At 39.4% G+C, this 16,630-nt stretch overlaps 1 protein-coding gene across 1 annotated transcript; it reads right to left on the minus strand.

Annotated features, from left to right (window-relative positions):
* Positions 1-8,949: 8,949 nt before the first annotated feature.
* Positions 8,950-10,400, minus strand: LOC127432902 (cytochrome c oxidase subunit 7C, mitochondrial-like). The gene is made up of 3 exons (XM_051684421.1): positions 10,252-10,400; positions 9,250-9,387; positions 8,950-9,038 (listed from the first exon to the last, which is right to left on the minus strand). The coding sequence occupies exons 1-2, from the start codon at positions 10,324-10,326 to the stop codon at positions 9,271-9,273; spliced, it is 192 nt and encodes a 63-aa protein (XP_051540381.1). The 5' UTR covers positions 10,327-10,400; the 3' UTR covers positions 8,950-9,038; positions 9,250-9,270.
* Positions 10,401-16,630: the final 6,230 nt, after the last annotated feature.

Consider the following 16,630-nt stretch of genomic DNA (forward strand, 5'->3'; position numbering starts at 1 on the left):
CAATATCTCTGTCTTGAACAATGAGGATAGTCATGCAAGGATTATACTAACCATCACCTCTGTCATTTAGGGGTGAGGGTCTCCTTGCTGAGATGGCCGTATAAGTCACGTGATGACCATTAACATGAGCTTTTCCTGGTTTATAATATGGATGAGGAGGGGTCTTGGTGCATCCACAGAACTCTGTTTGTTTTCAAGGCAGTTAACAATAGCCAGATGATGTTTTAGCTCAGACTCCTTGGCACCAGCAGAGCAGAGTCTTTAATTTATGACTTTGAGGAATTTCTGGTGTGACTTCTGGCCTAAGTGTCTTAGTTTTAATAACTTAAAGTAAATATCAGTGTAAATCCTGGATTTAAGTCGTTCAGTGTAGAAATTGATAATTATTCTGCCCATAAGATCCTACACTCCTCTTCTTTTTTCGGTATTGAGCTCCCAATGGTTTTTGCCACTTCATCTTGCATCATATCTTACCTAACACTTTTGTACTACTAATGTTAATATGTCAGATTTCATGCGAATGATGTCATGATGTCTTAAAAATATTTGGTCTAGGTTTTTGTACAAACATAGTGATAGATTCTGTTTTATTAGTATTTAATGTGTAGTTTTTTCATTTGATGCTTTGATGCATGAAACTAACTAACGTACATATGTTTAATAGCCTTTGACCGCAATCGTTGGTTGATGAATGGTCCTGTTGCGCTCATGCCTCACAGCACCTGTCAGCCTTAGGCACTTACACACTAGGGAAAGTTCAGATGAGGCGTTTGATGCTTGGGAGTGCTAAAGGTCCGTTTGGAAGGGGTGTACCACAGAGGGAAGAGGCAGTCAAGGATAGAGATGCCTATTTTAAATATATATTTTTGATGATGTACCAGTAAACATTGAAACTCTTCTCCAGGCTCTCTCTTCACAATTACTATCTTTTTTTATTATTTCACAGCGTAACTAGTCCCACCTAAGACTAGTTACTGCGTTGCAGGAAATGTTTTCAACTTTTGGTCACATGATGGAGCTTCACTGTTGGAAACCCTTGCGTTTTCCCTCTCCATCCTTCCGACGCACCATCCCCTTTGAAATCAATGCATTCGTAGCATTCTCTGGCGCAACGAAAACTATAGTGTGTAGGCGTCCTTAACCGTATGTTTTCATTGGCACGTGATGAGCAAAGTTGAGTGAGCGTTTTCAATTTATTTAAATGGGAGCTGAACGCCATGATCTCAAGGTCGACTGTGGGATTCACAACGATATGGATCAAGCATGGGGAGCAGCCGAGAGCATCAAAAAAGAGAGTTCTGAGCTTTAAGCAAATGAGAGGTGGAAAACACTGGGCGCAAAATCTACTGCTGTATTCAGTGCTTAAATCACATCTTTATATTTAATTTTGACATCAAACCGACTTCAAATGATGATTGCATGCATTCATTGTGGCAATACTGAGGCTGAGTAAGCAAACTTGTAACAAATCAACACTGTATATTGTGAGCATTCGGAAATTAGCTGGCATCTTTCCAACTGTATTTGTGCGTATATAAAATGATATTATTGCTCTTGTACTGAAAACAATGATAGACCAAACACACTGGATTTGCATATTACAAACACCCACCAAAGTGGAAGCTCACTAGCGTGGTGAGCAGTGATCAGCTGAGTTTTACCATGGCAGTAGAAATGTATGGTAAAGCCAAAGTATACTCCGGGTGTCCGTGTTGCGGATCGCTCCGTGCACAGTATGTGTGACACAAATTGCTTGACTGCACACCGCCTAGATTTTCTTGACCTGCTGACGTATGTGCCTGCTACTGACTGTACTAAAATAGTATCACAAAGAAGTTGCAGTGGGCATGCATTAAACACATTCGTATTCGCTTGCGGTCAGAAGAATATACTCACAAAGGCAACATGGTCAACCAGGCGCGAGTTGAACCGGAACGCGCAAAAACAAAGTATGCCCGGGACTTCACCCCCTCACTCCCGCATGAGTGTATCGATGGGCTGCCAGTACTTGTTATCTTAGTGACAGTAGCACAATTGGAGGCACATAATAACATATTAAATAATATTCTGAGTTTGGCTATGTGGATAGGTGCCCCCAATGAGATGCCGTCCTAGGTGGCCGGTCTAATGGTTTAGAATGGTGGTCTAATGGGTTGACCGGCTCTGTGCATAACCAATCTGTTCAAGATGCAGAACCAACCTACAGTACAGTATCAAAATGTAACAGGATGGTTTGGATGGTCTGCCAAGCTAGTTTTACTTTTTGCAGCTCATTTTAAAAAATGTCAGCCCACATTCCCTTGAATGATGTTCATAAAACTCGACTGAAGCAGTTCCCAGGGAAATAAAAGCAGTTCTTTTTGAAAATTACCCTGTCACTTTGCAGTTCTCCCTCCCTGTTGTGTTGTTCACAGATATTTATAGCTTTTGGCAGTGGAAGGTTAATTGAACTATAATGGGTTCATATATGTAATTCAGCCAGCAGAGGCATAAAGTTGAAAAGCTCAGAGGAAAAACAATACCCTTCCAAGCTATTGTCTGATTTTGCAGTGCATGTCTACAATTCCTACTGACATACCAATTTCTATATTTTCAAAATTATAATGACGCTGTATTAGAATGTCTATTTTCATACTCATTAAGCGAGTGCTGTCTTGGAGCTGTATGTGTGCTTTTAACTTAAACTTGCAATGAAAGAGCTTGGCGCTACTATTGGCAATTTACAAACAGTGCATCCGGACGGAGCATTTATCACTGGTGATTTCAACCACACAAATTTGAGGACTGTATTCCCTAAATTTTACCAAAATATTTCCTGCCCCATGAGAGGAGACAACACCCTGTATCATGTTTATACTAGTGTTTCTGGGGCTTACAAAGCCATTCCCCTCCCCCACATTGGACAATCTGATCACCCCCATCATTTAGCGTGTGAAGCCCGCAGTGAGGACTGTTAAAGTGTGGCTTGAGGGAATTGACTCAACACTACAGCATCAGTTTCAGCACACAGACTGGAATGAGTTTGCTACTTGGGCCACACAGGACATCCACACGGACATTGATGTCTACACAAACGTTCTGGATCACATCAACAGATGTGTAGATACAGTTACCAGCCACAGAACAGTAAAAATGTACCCCGACCAGAAACCATGGATGCATTTGTAGTTTGTATACTACTGAAAGCACGTGACACTGCTTTCAGGTCTGGAGACCGGGAAACCTACAGTTTATCCAGGGCCAATCTGAGGAGGAGTATTAAAGAAGCTAAATATAAATATAAGCTGCGGATAGTGGACTAGTGAACTTTAGCAACTCCGACCCCCGACGCAGGTGGACAGGCATTCACACCCTCACAGACTACAAACCATCTAACAGCATGGAGAACATTGATCTGTCAATTAAAGCTGAGCTTCTGCCTGATGACCTACTGCTCACATTCTCTACCAGTGATGTATATTCCACCCTGAGCAGGGTGAATATATGCAAAGCTGCAGGTCCTGATGGTATTCCAAGCTGTGTACTCAGAGCCTGTGCAGAGCAGCTCACCGGGGTATTTATGGACATTTTTACCTGTCCCTGGCCCAAGCAGTTGTCCCCACTCGATTCAAAACAGCCATCATTGTACCAGTTCCAAAAAAGTATTCTGCAGTGGCCCTCAATGACTTCTGTCTGGTCATTCTTACTCCCATAATTATTAAGAGTTTTGAGAAGCTGGTCCACTTCCCTATTAAATCCTGCCTTCCCCCAACTCTGGACCCACATCAGGTTGCATACTGTCACAACAGGTCAACAGAGGATGCCATCACCACAGCTCTCCACTCTGCCCTGACTCACCTGGACAATAGCAACTCTTATGTTAGGATGCTATTTATTGATTTCAGTTATGCCTTCAACACTGTTATCCCATCCAAGCTGATTTCCAAACTCACTCATCTTGGCATCAGTACCTCACTACGCAATTGGACTTTGGACTTTCTTACTAACAGAACACAATCTGTTAAGCTCCATAACCACACCTCCTCTATCCTCACATTGAACACTGGTGTACTACAGGGCTGCGTGCTGAGCCCTCTTCTCTTCTCCATCTTCACCAACGACTGCAACCAGTGCATGGGTCTAACTCAGTAAAAAAGTTTGCAAATGACACCACGGTGGTAGGTCTGATCAGTAGTGATGATGAAACAGCCTACAGGGAAGAGGTTCAACACCTGGCAGAGTGGTGCACTGACAACAACTTGGCTCTCAACACTCAAAAGACCAAGGAGCTCATTGTGGAACATCAGAGGACAAGGAGAGGCTGCACACACACACCCATCTACATCAATGGGCCAAAGTAGAGCGCATGTCCAGCTTCAAATTCCTGGGTGTTCACATCTCTGAAGATCTTTCCTGGGCCTTCAACACATCCACTCGCATCAAGAAATCACATCAGCACCTTTACTTCCTTAGGAGACTAAGGAAAGTGCACTTGTCTGCTCAGATCCTTGCAAATGTTTACCGCTGCACCATTGAAAGCATCCTAACAAACTGCATCATGGTGTGGTATGGTAACTGCACTGTCTCAGATCAGAAAGCCCTCCAGTGAGTGGTGAAAATCGCCCAACACATCACTAGAGCCCAACTTCCCTCCATCACGGATATTCATCATAAACACTGCTTACAAAGGGTGAGAAGTATCATCAGTGATTCTTCTCACCCAAGGATGGATTAAGAACTGAGAGGCCCATGGGCTGGTACACCATGGAGGCTCCCCATGATGTGTCATGTGACTATATTCACTTTTATGTGCTACAGGACACTTGCCAGATTTGGTTGGATTTTTCATATTGACGGAAGAAAAGTTTTGGAGCAATGTCGCAACACTGCCAGTTATATGTACTTTTTAATTATGAACCGATTCAAAATTATGCGTTATTAATAGGGATGTGCATGGTATTCAAATACCAAAATCACTATTCGGTTATTCTGCACATGTTTAGAGGTCTTCAACCCGATCTGAGTCCGACAGTACCCGACAAACCTACAGGTTTTGGGCCAGGTTCCGGTCAGTTTTTCAAGTAGACAATAGGGCGAGTTACAGGTTGTTCACATGTGCGTCGAAGCCATGTAAACACACACTGGACAGACGTCTTTGATCGTTGTGCCACAACTCATTAAGTTTTAAAGAACTTTAATATTTATAAACGATTCTCAAAACACCTGTGTTCTGTTTTATAATTCGTTGTGCAGGACCATCGCATATTTTTAGACACTGTTAACTTAAAAATAATTTCAATATTTATTAACGCATCTCGAGACACCTGTATTCTGTTTCACCATTTGTAGTGCTGCATCAAGCTTTTTCAGTGCTGGTGTCACAAATCGACATTCTGATGAAGTTCAGGTTGCAAAGAGGACTTAATGTGACTGTAACACATGATTCCAGATTGTTTTTCACCTGGCAAAGTTTCAGCACTTGATAAACGGTGAGCCACTGTTTTTTCCCCTTTTACTCTGGTGTGCAGACAATAATTATACAAGTTAAATGCTGAATCATTTAAAAATCAAAGCATCCAGAAAATGTCCTATAATCCGTAACGTTTGCTGCCTCATGGAAAATGAACCTGCCCGGGAAGAATTACGCATTTTCCATTTATTAAGAATAGGCCTGCTATGTTGCAGGCAGTGACAGAGATTATTTTTGTTCAACTTTAATGTAATTTTATCATTTGAAGATCTATGTATTGTGCTTTTTAGGCTCATAGCTCACTGTGCACTTTATTCCCTGCTATCTGAGACTGTGTTTGACGCATGGCAATAAACGTTCTTTATTCCCGAGTCCCGACAAATAACACCATAACCGTTGTGTTTGGAAGCGTTTTGTAAATCGGATGCTGTTCTCTGTAGTCCTTCAAATAAATGCGCTGCACCTGTGAGATGCAGATTCCCTGAGCACGCACTCGTGTGCCTGTGCTCGCGCTGCTGTTGTCCAGCACGCATTCCGTCGAACAAATGGTATTTCACATAAGGCTGACATTAATGTGGATTTATAATAGGTATCTCAAAATAAATAAATTATTGATTTAGAACTCGGGCCCTTTGGGTTTAGAGGCCCCTGGGCAACGGCCCAATCAGCCCGGTGGTTAATCCGTCCCTGCTCTTACTCCTCTTCCATCTGGAAAACGCTACAGGAGTCTCCGCTGTTGAACCAGCAGACTCAGAAACAACTTTTTCCCTTCAGCTGTCAGCCTGCTGAATACAGAACTTAAAAACAATATGTAACCCTTTAAAAAAAAAAAAAAAAAAAAAAAAAAAAAAAACTGTATCATACCAGTTGCTCATTACTTTAAACTGTTTACTTAACACTGTACTTCTATATATTCTATATATATATATATATATATATATATATATATATATATATATATATATATATAAAACCCCAATCCCAAAAAAGTTGGGACAGTATGAAAAATGCTAATAAAAACAAAAATGAGTGATTTGTAAATTATAATCACCCTTTGCCATATTGAAAGCTCTGCAACTACACGTGATGTTTTACTCTGTGAATTTCATTGTTATTGTTTTCCCCCAAAATGCAACATGCTCCAAAAAAGTTGAGACAGTCGAGTATTTACCACTGTGAAACATCACCATTTCTTCTAATAAAACTTATTAAGCATTTGGGCACTGAAGACACAAGTTTGTTAAGTTTAGAAAGTGGAATTTTCCCCCATTCATCCATTATGTAGATCTTTAGCTGCACAATTGTACAGGGTCTTCATTGCTGGATGGTGTGCTTAATAATGCACCATACAGGTCAGAACTGCAGGCAGGCCAATCTAGCACCCACACTTTCTGCTTACACAGCCATGCACTTGCAATCTGGGCAGTATGTGGTTTGAAGTTGTCCTGCTCGAAAATGCAGGGACAGCTGGAAAAGTGCTATATATATATTGTATATATCTGTCTGCATTCATGGTGTTCTCACAGATGTGTGAGTTACCCATGCCATGGGCACTGACACACCCCTAGCCCATATAGACACTGACTTTTGGACCTGACTCTAATAACAGCTTGGATGGTCCTTTTCCTCTTTAGCCCGGATAACACGATGGCTGTGTTTTTCAAAACTTTTTGAAATGTGGACTCTTCGGACCAAAAAACACAGATGCACTGTTCTACTTTCCATCTAAGATGAGACCGAGCCCAGAGAAGTCGGCAGCACTTCTGGACAGTGTTGATGTAGGGCTTCTGCTTTGCATAGTAAAGTCTTAACTTGCATCTGTGGATGCAGCGCCGAGTGGTGTTGACTAACAAAGGCTTACTAAAGTTATCCCAAGCCCATGTTCATGATATCCATTACAGATGAATGACGTTTTTTAAGACAGTGACTGAGGGATCAGAGATCACGCACATTCAGAAGTGGTTTTTGTCTTGCCCTTTACGCCTGAGATTTGACCAGATTCCTTGAATATTTTATCAATATTGTGCACTGTAGAGGGTGAAATGCCTAATTTGTCTTTGGGGAACATTGTTCTCAAAGTGCTGGAGTATTTGCTGAAGCATTTGTTGGCAAATTGACAAGTCTTGAATGATCCTTGCTCTTGAAGGACTAGGCTGATTTTGGAGGCTCCTTATACCGTATACAGTATACAGTATTATGATGCCTCACCTGTTTCACATTGCCTTATTTCAACTCATCAAATTTTTATTAGTCAAATTGCCCCCGTCTCAACTTTTTTGGAGCTTGTTGAAATCATCTGATTTGAAATTACTGTACATTAAAAAAAAATTAAAATAAAAAAAATTCACAAGGTACAACATCATATTGTGTGTAGTTGCAGAGCTTTCAATATAGCAAAGGGTGAATATAATTTACAAATCACTCTTTTTGTTTTTATTAGCATTTGTCATACTGTCCAAACTTTTTTAGGAATTAGGGTTGTGCATGTATATATATATATATATATATATATATATATAGCTATTTGCACTTCTGGTTAGATGCTTCTGTCTTTCATTTGCTCTGTTCTGTACTCTGCAAAATGACAATAAAGTTGAATCTAATCTAATCTAATCTTTTACAGAACAGAACCCTGCTGGGGTAAGAGTTGCATGTGAAAACCTGAAATCTTTTAAGGTTTTTCATGTAATGTTACTAGGTGCTCATGGAATAGTGTAAAACATTTGATATATGAAAAACTTTACAGTAAAAATTTTTTTTTATTAAATTAGCATAAAAATGAATTAGCAATGAAAAATTACCAGAAAACATTTTATTTCATATGACTGTCAAGATCTTTCAATTATTTACTTTATTCATAACTGAAAATCATTGAACAAAATATGCACATAATGAGGGTATTTGCCAGTTTGAAATGAGCACAGTAAACAAGTATTTTGGAAAAAGCCACTAAACCTGCGATTACACTTGCAGGATTTTTGCTACCAGGCCAGATCTTAAATTACCCTCGCACTACTACCCTCTGTAATCATTGTTTTGCCAAACGATCACATCATACCATAAACTCGTGCAACTACATGTCATGCTTAACACAATCAAACTATGGTTAACAGCAACTTTGGGAGTTACATGTTGCTAACTTGATACAAGTCTGGAAATTTTGAAGAAAATGACTTCACAATACACTTCAGACCTTGATCACTCCTTAAAGTTGGTGCATATATACAAATTGCCATTTTTTTTTTTTACAAAATACATGAATGAGCACAAGAAACTGATCACCTTATTATCTGTAGGCAAATCAGAAACACCCATAAGAAAAACAAGGAGATTTCTCATTTTTTAAGATTAGATGAAGGTACATCAAGTCTGCCCTTTATCCTTTAATTATCAATTGATCCTCTTTTGGAGTACACTTACATGTCTACACAATATACTAAAGCTCAACCTATGCTTTCAAGTTTTTGGAAAGATTAGGACAAAGAATGAGATAAACATAATAATGTAATCTGTCATTTTATTTACAATAACATTACAGGATTCACACCAGAAGAAATTGAGAGCTGTGCTGCACAAGATTCACATTGACCTAAAGGAACAAAACACAAAAGAGCAATGTAAGAGACAAAAGCACAAAACCAGAAATCACTGGATATTGTTGTGACAACGTGACAGAGTTGAAATTTAGATAGAAACAACAATTATTAATGGACATTCAGATACAAGAATGTGTATTCAAAATGTGCATGATGAAAAGTTAGTTGGCTCAATTAAAAAATGTGGACTCTAAAGAAACTTACAATGTGTAACTGATAGGAGCTTCACTTCTTTAGGATCTGATGCCTGACAACGATGAATGGGAAGGCAAATCCACTGCCAAAGAACAGCACCATCATGCCCAGAAGCCTCCACTTGTTCTCTACTGAGAATGGCAGGTTCTGTAAAAAAAAAAAAAAAAAAAGAAAAAGAAAATGTAAACATTTTAAACCACATTCCAGAGTAAAGAAATAATAAAGAAAAACCATAAACATTTCCTTATGTTGTGACTTTGTTTTTTTTGTTTGTTTTTTTTTTCATTTTCCAATTAGAAACAATGCCTAAAAAATCAATTAAACTGAATAAGGTCTTGGTGACCTTACCAAAATGCTTTAAGGACTACAAAACTTCAATAGATGTCAGTCCTGCTCAAACTCTGCCAAGTGTCTAAATTCTTAGTCAAGTAAATTTCTTAGTGTTTAACACCCTGTAAGTCACCGAATTTATTAATTTCATAGACAATCATCTTTCAGATCAAATACACTTTCCAGAAGACTATTTTGGCAATCAGCAGCTTGACATTACCAATTCAAGGACATTAAACAATTTCATAGGATTATGTATATAAAAAAAATTCAACCTCCTTTCATAATGTACATAAGACATCCATGCATAATAAGGATCAGTGAAGGTCTTCCCTGACGAATCATAACATACAAGAGGCGCTGTGGCCTAACCAGCTACATGTGATAAGCTAATGATTCAGTGACTTCCACATAGCTTTTTAAAGACAATCACAACCAGTGTTTTCACATTTTTGTCACAAAAAATGTAAACAGAACCAAACGCTGGACCGTATCTTTTTATTTAATTTTATATTTTAATCACTTTGTTGGTGAAACTAAAGCGCCGTCTGGTTAGACTTCAGATGAGTGCAGGCCGTGTGTCGGTGATTCATACAGACGCGGAAGCTTCATTTAGACATGCATTATTAATAAATGTTGCTCATATTATTTGGCTTTTTTTTTTTTTTTTTTTTTTTTTACCTTTCCTGGTCCCTCAGCATAGTGACTGGAGCGAACCGCAGAGGTTGCAAATCGTCGCACGGCTTGTCCGAGCATGGTTCGAAGGCAAAGTTGAAAGCTCTTCTCAATGTGACTGAACGACCTTCCAGAAGACAGAGAGCAGAACAGCTCTATGGGTAATGTAATGATCACACAGAGAGGGCTGATGGGAAACGTAGTTTTAGCTTGTATGTTGTTACTAAAGTATTGTATATTTGTATCTGTATATTATCACTTATAATGTCTCTGTTTTTGTTACCTGCCTATTGACTACGGATGTAAATTAGCAATATTGCTAAAATCCGGCATGTTTACATCTTGTACGTTATACTGATGTTCATTAACGTGCATTGTCCCTATTAAATAAACAAATAGATCAATAAATAAATATTACAACTTTGGTCAAAAAAAAAAAAAAAAAAAAAAAAAAGAGTACGGATGTTTTTGCTACATGGAGCACATATATTATGCTGTCCATCGATTCAAATTTTAATCAAATTAATTACATGACATGCAGATTTAATCTCAATTTATCACATAGCTACAGCATTATTTGAGAAAATCCCCCAAATAAAGATAATAGAAATAATGCCTAATAATTCAAATACTTCTAAACATAATATGTAGGGCCTATAAATAGCCTATATAATACAGACTGAAATTCAGTTTAAAATAAATTGCATTATCATGGCAGATGAATAACACATTGATTATTAGACAATACAAAAAGTGGCTTAGGAACTCAAAATATATATATATTTATTATTCTCATATCATTGAACAGGCCTACAGTTGACAGCCATCATTGTCGATCTGTCCTGTTCTCATGGGTTGCGTTTTGTCAGCGGTATTTTTAATTGCCGCTCTATGTACATGTACAGTGCATCCGAAAAGTATTCACAGGGCTTGACTTTTTCCACATTTTGTTATGTCACAGCCTTATTCCAAAATGGATTAAATGCATTATTTTCCTCAATTCTACAAACAATACCCCATAATGACAACGTGAAAGAAGTCTGTTTGAAATCTATGCAAATTTATTAAAAATACAAAAATACTCTGTGCTGCAGAGATGGTTGTTCTTCTGGAAGGTTCTCCTCTCTCCACAGAGAGATGCTGGAGCTCTGTCAGAGTGACCATCGGGTTCTTGGTCACCTCCCTGACTAAGGCCCTTCTCCACTGATCACTCAGTTTGGCCGGGCGGCCAGCTCTAGTACGAGTCCTGGTGGTTCCAAACTTCTTCCATTTATGGATGATGGAGGCTCACTGGGACCTTCAATGCTGCAGACATTTTTCTGTACCCTTCCCCAGATCTGTGCCTCGATACAATCCTGTCTCAGAGGTCTACAGACAATTCCTTGGACTTCATGGCTTGGTTTGTGCTTTAACATGCACTGTTAACTGTGGGACCTTATATAGACAGGTGTGTGCCTTTCCAAATCATGTCCAATCAACTGAATTTACCACAGGTGGACTCCAATCAAGTTGTAGAAACATCTCAAGGATGATCAGTGGAAACAGGATGCACCTGAGCTCAATTTTGAGTGTCATGGCAAAGGCTGTGAATACCTATGTACATGTGATTTTTTTTCGTTTTTTATTTTTAATAAATTTGAAAAGATTTCAAACAAACTTCTTTCACATTATCATTATGGGGTATTGTTTGTAGAATTTTGAGGAAAATAATGAATTTAATCAGTTTTGGAATAAGGCTGTAACATAACAAAATGTGGAAAAAGTGAAACGCTGTGAATACTTTCTGGATGCACTGTATGCCTCAAGCCCCATTCACACCGCCAGCGACACGATCCTATTCATTTTCAGTGAGAGCACAGTGACTTCCGGCAACACGAGCTGCCGTGCCGTTGGCGACAGAGATCGCCTTGGAGAGCGACAAGACAAGTTGAGAAAATGTAAACTTTATGCAAATGACGAGCGACATTCACGAGCAACTGCCAATGAGAGTGAGGAAAGCAGAGCTCACGTCATCTGTCTCCTGGCAGACTGGGGACGAGTGCACGCAAGACAGAGAAGTTTCAGCATCGTGAGGGATTTTTACTGTTCTATATCATTTGTTTGTAACCACATGCATGGATATAATAAAACAATGCGTGGAAAAGTGTGTCAGAAACGGTCTGCATTCCGAGTGAGTTTGATTCATTCATTCATGATAGATTGATTGTCTTATTAATGATTTAATACGCTGAACACTGCTGAACATTTTATAAAACTATCTACACTGCAGAATGTACAATTTTAGAGACAAGAGAACTGATTCCTTGTCAAACTGTAATGATATCTTAATTTGACCAGTATTAGGTCTCATCTGTGATACATTTTTTAAACGTTATTGCCAGACGTGCAGTCCTCCAATAACGTTACAGCGACAAACAGTAGGAATGCCCACTAGCCACACAGATCACAGAGTGTAGTGACACCAAGCCACAAAGTCGCTGGCAGTGTGAATGCAGCTTCAGACCTATGCGATTGAAGCATCTCATGTATTCAGCGTCATAAACACCATATTTTTAGGACGCTGTGTCAAGTAGTGGAAACTTTGAAAATCTCGTCTCAAAATTCCTGTACTTTTTTTTTTTTTTTTTAATAAACATAAAAATTATACACTTTATATAATTACACATATTAAACATACAAAAAGGAGTGTACCAAAACCGAAAACTTTTAGAGAGGACAAAAGAAACCCATGTTCAGTTAATCTCTTATGTTGTTTTAAATATGTCTGTTTTTCATAAAGCCTGATTGGGTTTAATCATTAATAGAATCTAGAACTATTTTAATTATTTTAGCAAAAATAGAAGCAATCAATTTATAATCATTATTCAAAAGACTTATAGGATGCCAATTATCAATAAAAAGTAGATCTTTTTTAGGCTTGGGAAGCAAGATAATTAATCCTTGAGTCATAGATGATGGGAGGCTAGTATTCTATATACTCTCATAAAAAACATGAAGGAGGAAAAGAGCTAGTTGATCAGCAAATATCTTATAGAATTCAGATGTTAGGCCATCAGTTCCAGGGGACTTATTATTTTTAACTTGTGAATTGAATCAATTATTTCTTCTAGATTAATGGGTTGATCACACATGCCTTTTTCTAAGTTACTTATCTTCCTAACCTCTCTTAATGTATAATAATAAAAAAATCAATACATGCATTTTTATATAAATAAGATTACTGTAAAAAGTGGAGCAATATTTTGAAATCTCTTTTGGGTCATTTGTGATGTTCCCATTAATATTTAATTGTTGGAAGGTATTTAACGTAGCTTGAAACTTTTCTAACCTAAAAAAAAAAAAAAAATAGGAAGAATTTTGTTCTCCTTCCTCCAGCCATCTTTTCCTTGATCTCACAAAGGCGCCTTCAGCCTTTCTTTTATAGATGTCATCTAACTTATTTTGTAAATCAACCATATTTAATTTATCTTCATCTGTAAAGTTACATGACCCTTTATTAAGAAGTGAAGTAATTCCAAGTATGATTTTGTTTTCTTGTTCTTTCTGACTGCTAGCAAGGTGACTGCTAAAAGTTCTAAAATACTTTGAAACTTCAAATTTGAAAAGTTCCCAATTAGCACAATATAATTTTTCTCTGTTAGCCTTCTTAAAAAATGATTAATCAAATAAATAATCTCTGTCTTAACAGCCTCAAATTTCAATAGAGTGTAAACTAAGATAAATAGCTTTATAGTCAGTAAGAGGGGTTGGAAAAATATCAACAGAAATAATCTCTAAATCAAAATTTTGTAGATGTAAGCCAAAGGTTTATTCTTGACTGTCTGGAAAAATCATTATTACTCCAGGTGTAAATTCTACTGTTTGGTTATTTTTATCTCCAAATGTCTATTATGTAAAATTTCTCCATAAATGTTTTCAATAGAGAATTAATAGGTGTGGCATTTGTAGGTGGTATACAATCAAGCATATTATCTGGAGCAATATTAAAATCTCCTCCCATACAAAGGATAGCAGAGGGGTATTAATCCTGCCAAAATACAAACTTTTCTTCAATTAAATCAAGCTAAACTTGATTTTCACATAAAGTGTTGTATCCATAAATATTCATCAGAAAGATATTATTGATTGAGATAACCATGAACATGGGGTGACCATGAGGGTCGCAGTAACAATGTAAAACTTTTCCAGCAAATTTATTCTTAAGCACTAATACACCTGCTGAATTTGCAGTGAAGTTTGCAATCAATCGTAGTTGAGTGTGACTCTTGAAAAAAAAACAAAAATCTGTGTTGTATTTTTTCCCAAAAAGAAAAAGAGCTTTACACTTTACAGAATCTCTAATTCCCCTGGCATTTAGAGAGATAACAAAAACAGATATAATGAAAAAGAGAGAAAAAAAAATGAACAAGAATGTTATAACAAGTGCAAGAAAAGCACAAAAATTTGTGTAAACCTGACAGTAGCTCAGCTGACCAAATATTAATAGGTAACCACCAATAAATGACAACTATAGCTAAGTAGAGCAGCACAACCTTAACCATACTAGTAAATAACAATGTATTAAATGTCATACCAGTTTTTATATGCATGAGTATTTCCGTAGACTAGAACTTTGTCCATAGACAGGAACATTGCCTGCACAGAAGACTTTACCTATGGAAAGGAACTTAATTCATCATTTGTTTACAGATGGGAACTTTGTCCACAAATTGGAATTTTGTCCGCGCACAGGAACTTTATCCGTTGACAGGGACTTTATCCGTGGAATTGTGTCAGTCAATGGAAACTTTATCTGCATAGATGATATTATCCATAGACGGGAACTTAATCTTAATCCATCAGTGGGGACTTAGTCTATAGATAGGAACGGAAATGTTTGTCAGCGCATGGGAGCTTTATTCATAGATGAGAACTGTCCTTAGATGGGAACTTTGTTTGCACATTGGGACTGTATCCATAAACAGGAAATTTTATCCGTGAATGGAGACTTTATCCATAGACATGAACTTTGTCTGTAGACTTTTTTTTTTTAATCTTTCAGCAGACGTGGGCAAATGAATCTCGACTCCATTAATGTAAGCACGGGTGCCTACAAAATATGCAGACTTTCCTGCAGCACGGGCTTCCTCCTTCTTAGGCCATAACTTTTTCGTCCTTCTCAGTCAAGTGGGGTAAGGTCTTCTGCAAACTGCATCCCTGTGACGCAAAGGAGCGCGTGGCCGGGCCTTGATTGAGCACGGCCGGCATTGAATCAGCTGATCAGTGGGAGAGGGAGATAAAGGGCAGCGGGAGATGCCGGTTCGAGAGAGAGCGACTCACGCAGCCACTCTGCATGTGTGTGTGTTTGTTTATTTTATGTTGAGTTTTACATTAAACTTTATGTTGACTGTTCAGCCGGTTCCCACCTCCTCCTTGCACACTTAACCCCGTTACCCTGTGCCGAGACCCGGGAGGGAGGAGGGATTCGCTGTAGCTTTGTCCTCACCACTGCCATCCGCCAGGGGAGCAGCTGCGGTCATCTGCCTGGGGATGGAGGTTGCTGCCGGCCGCTGAGAGCTGGAGGAATTGCGGCCGTCTACCGAGAAGGGGAGGAGCAGTTCCGTCCGCCAGGTGCCGGAGGACCTGCTGGCAGTAGTGAACCCCCATGTGATGCTGGCAAAGATGGGGGCACAAGTTGACCCGGAGGCTTTTCTGGAGCTCTTCGAGCGCGTGGCCCAAGCTCTGGAATGGCCGCGGGCACAATGGGCAGTCCACTTCCTACCACTGTTACTGGACCGGAGAGGCCCAACTCGTGGCCCAACATCTCCCAGTCGACAACCTCCTGAAGTACCCTGAGCTGAAGAAAGCCATCCTGCAGCGGGTCGGCTGCAGTCCCAAAGAGCATCGCCAGCGGTTACGATCCCTGAGGCTGAGCGAAGTCGGCCGCCTGTTTGCTTTCGCTCAACAGCTCCGTGGCGCCTGCTGGCGGTGGGTGCTGGCCAAGGAGCCCAGTGATGGCAGGGGTGTCATTGATCTCATGGTACTGGAACAATTAGTCTCCAAACTACCGAAAGGAACTGCGCAGTGGGTCCAGTGCCACTGACCGGCATCACTGGATGAAGCAGTGCAGTTGGCGGAGGGCCATTTTGCAGCGTACCCGGGGGCCGGCATGCCCCGCTCTCTCTCTCGGTCCCTCCCCCTCCCCTTCTTCTTTCTGTCATATCCCGTTCCCCCGGAAACATTGGAACAATCCCCCGAGACCGGTTCCCTGTCCTCAGGGGTGTACTAACACTCCTGTCTTTCTCTCCCCCAGCTCTACCAATTCTTCCTCTCAGGTGGGGGAAGCTGCCGCCACTGATGTGGGCATGAGGTTTGGGCCAGTCTGTTGGAGTTGTGGGGTGCCGGG

Source organism: Myxocyprinus asiaticus, chromosome 4, assembly GCF_019703515.2.
Source record: "Myxocyprinus asiaticus isolate MX2 ecotype Aquarium Trade chromosome 4, UBuf_Myxa_2, whole genome shotgun sequence".
In the NCBI taxonomy this organism is placed as follows: Eukaryota; Metazoa; Chordata; class Actinopteri; order Cypriniformes; family Catostomidae; genus Myxocyprinus; species Myxocyprinus asiaticus.

Coding starts and splice junctions, on each gene's coding strand:
- LOC127432902 (XM_051684421.1), bottom strand. CDS start 10,326: ATGCTCGGACAAGCCGTGCGACGATTTGCAACCTCTGCGGTTCGCTCC. Junction 9,388..10,251: donor ATGCTGAGGGACCAGGAAAG/GTAAAAAAAAAA, acceptor TTTTTTTTACAG/AACCTGCCATTCTCAGTAGA.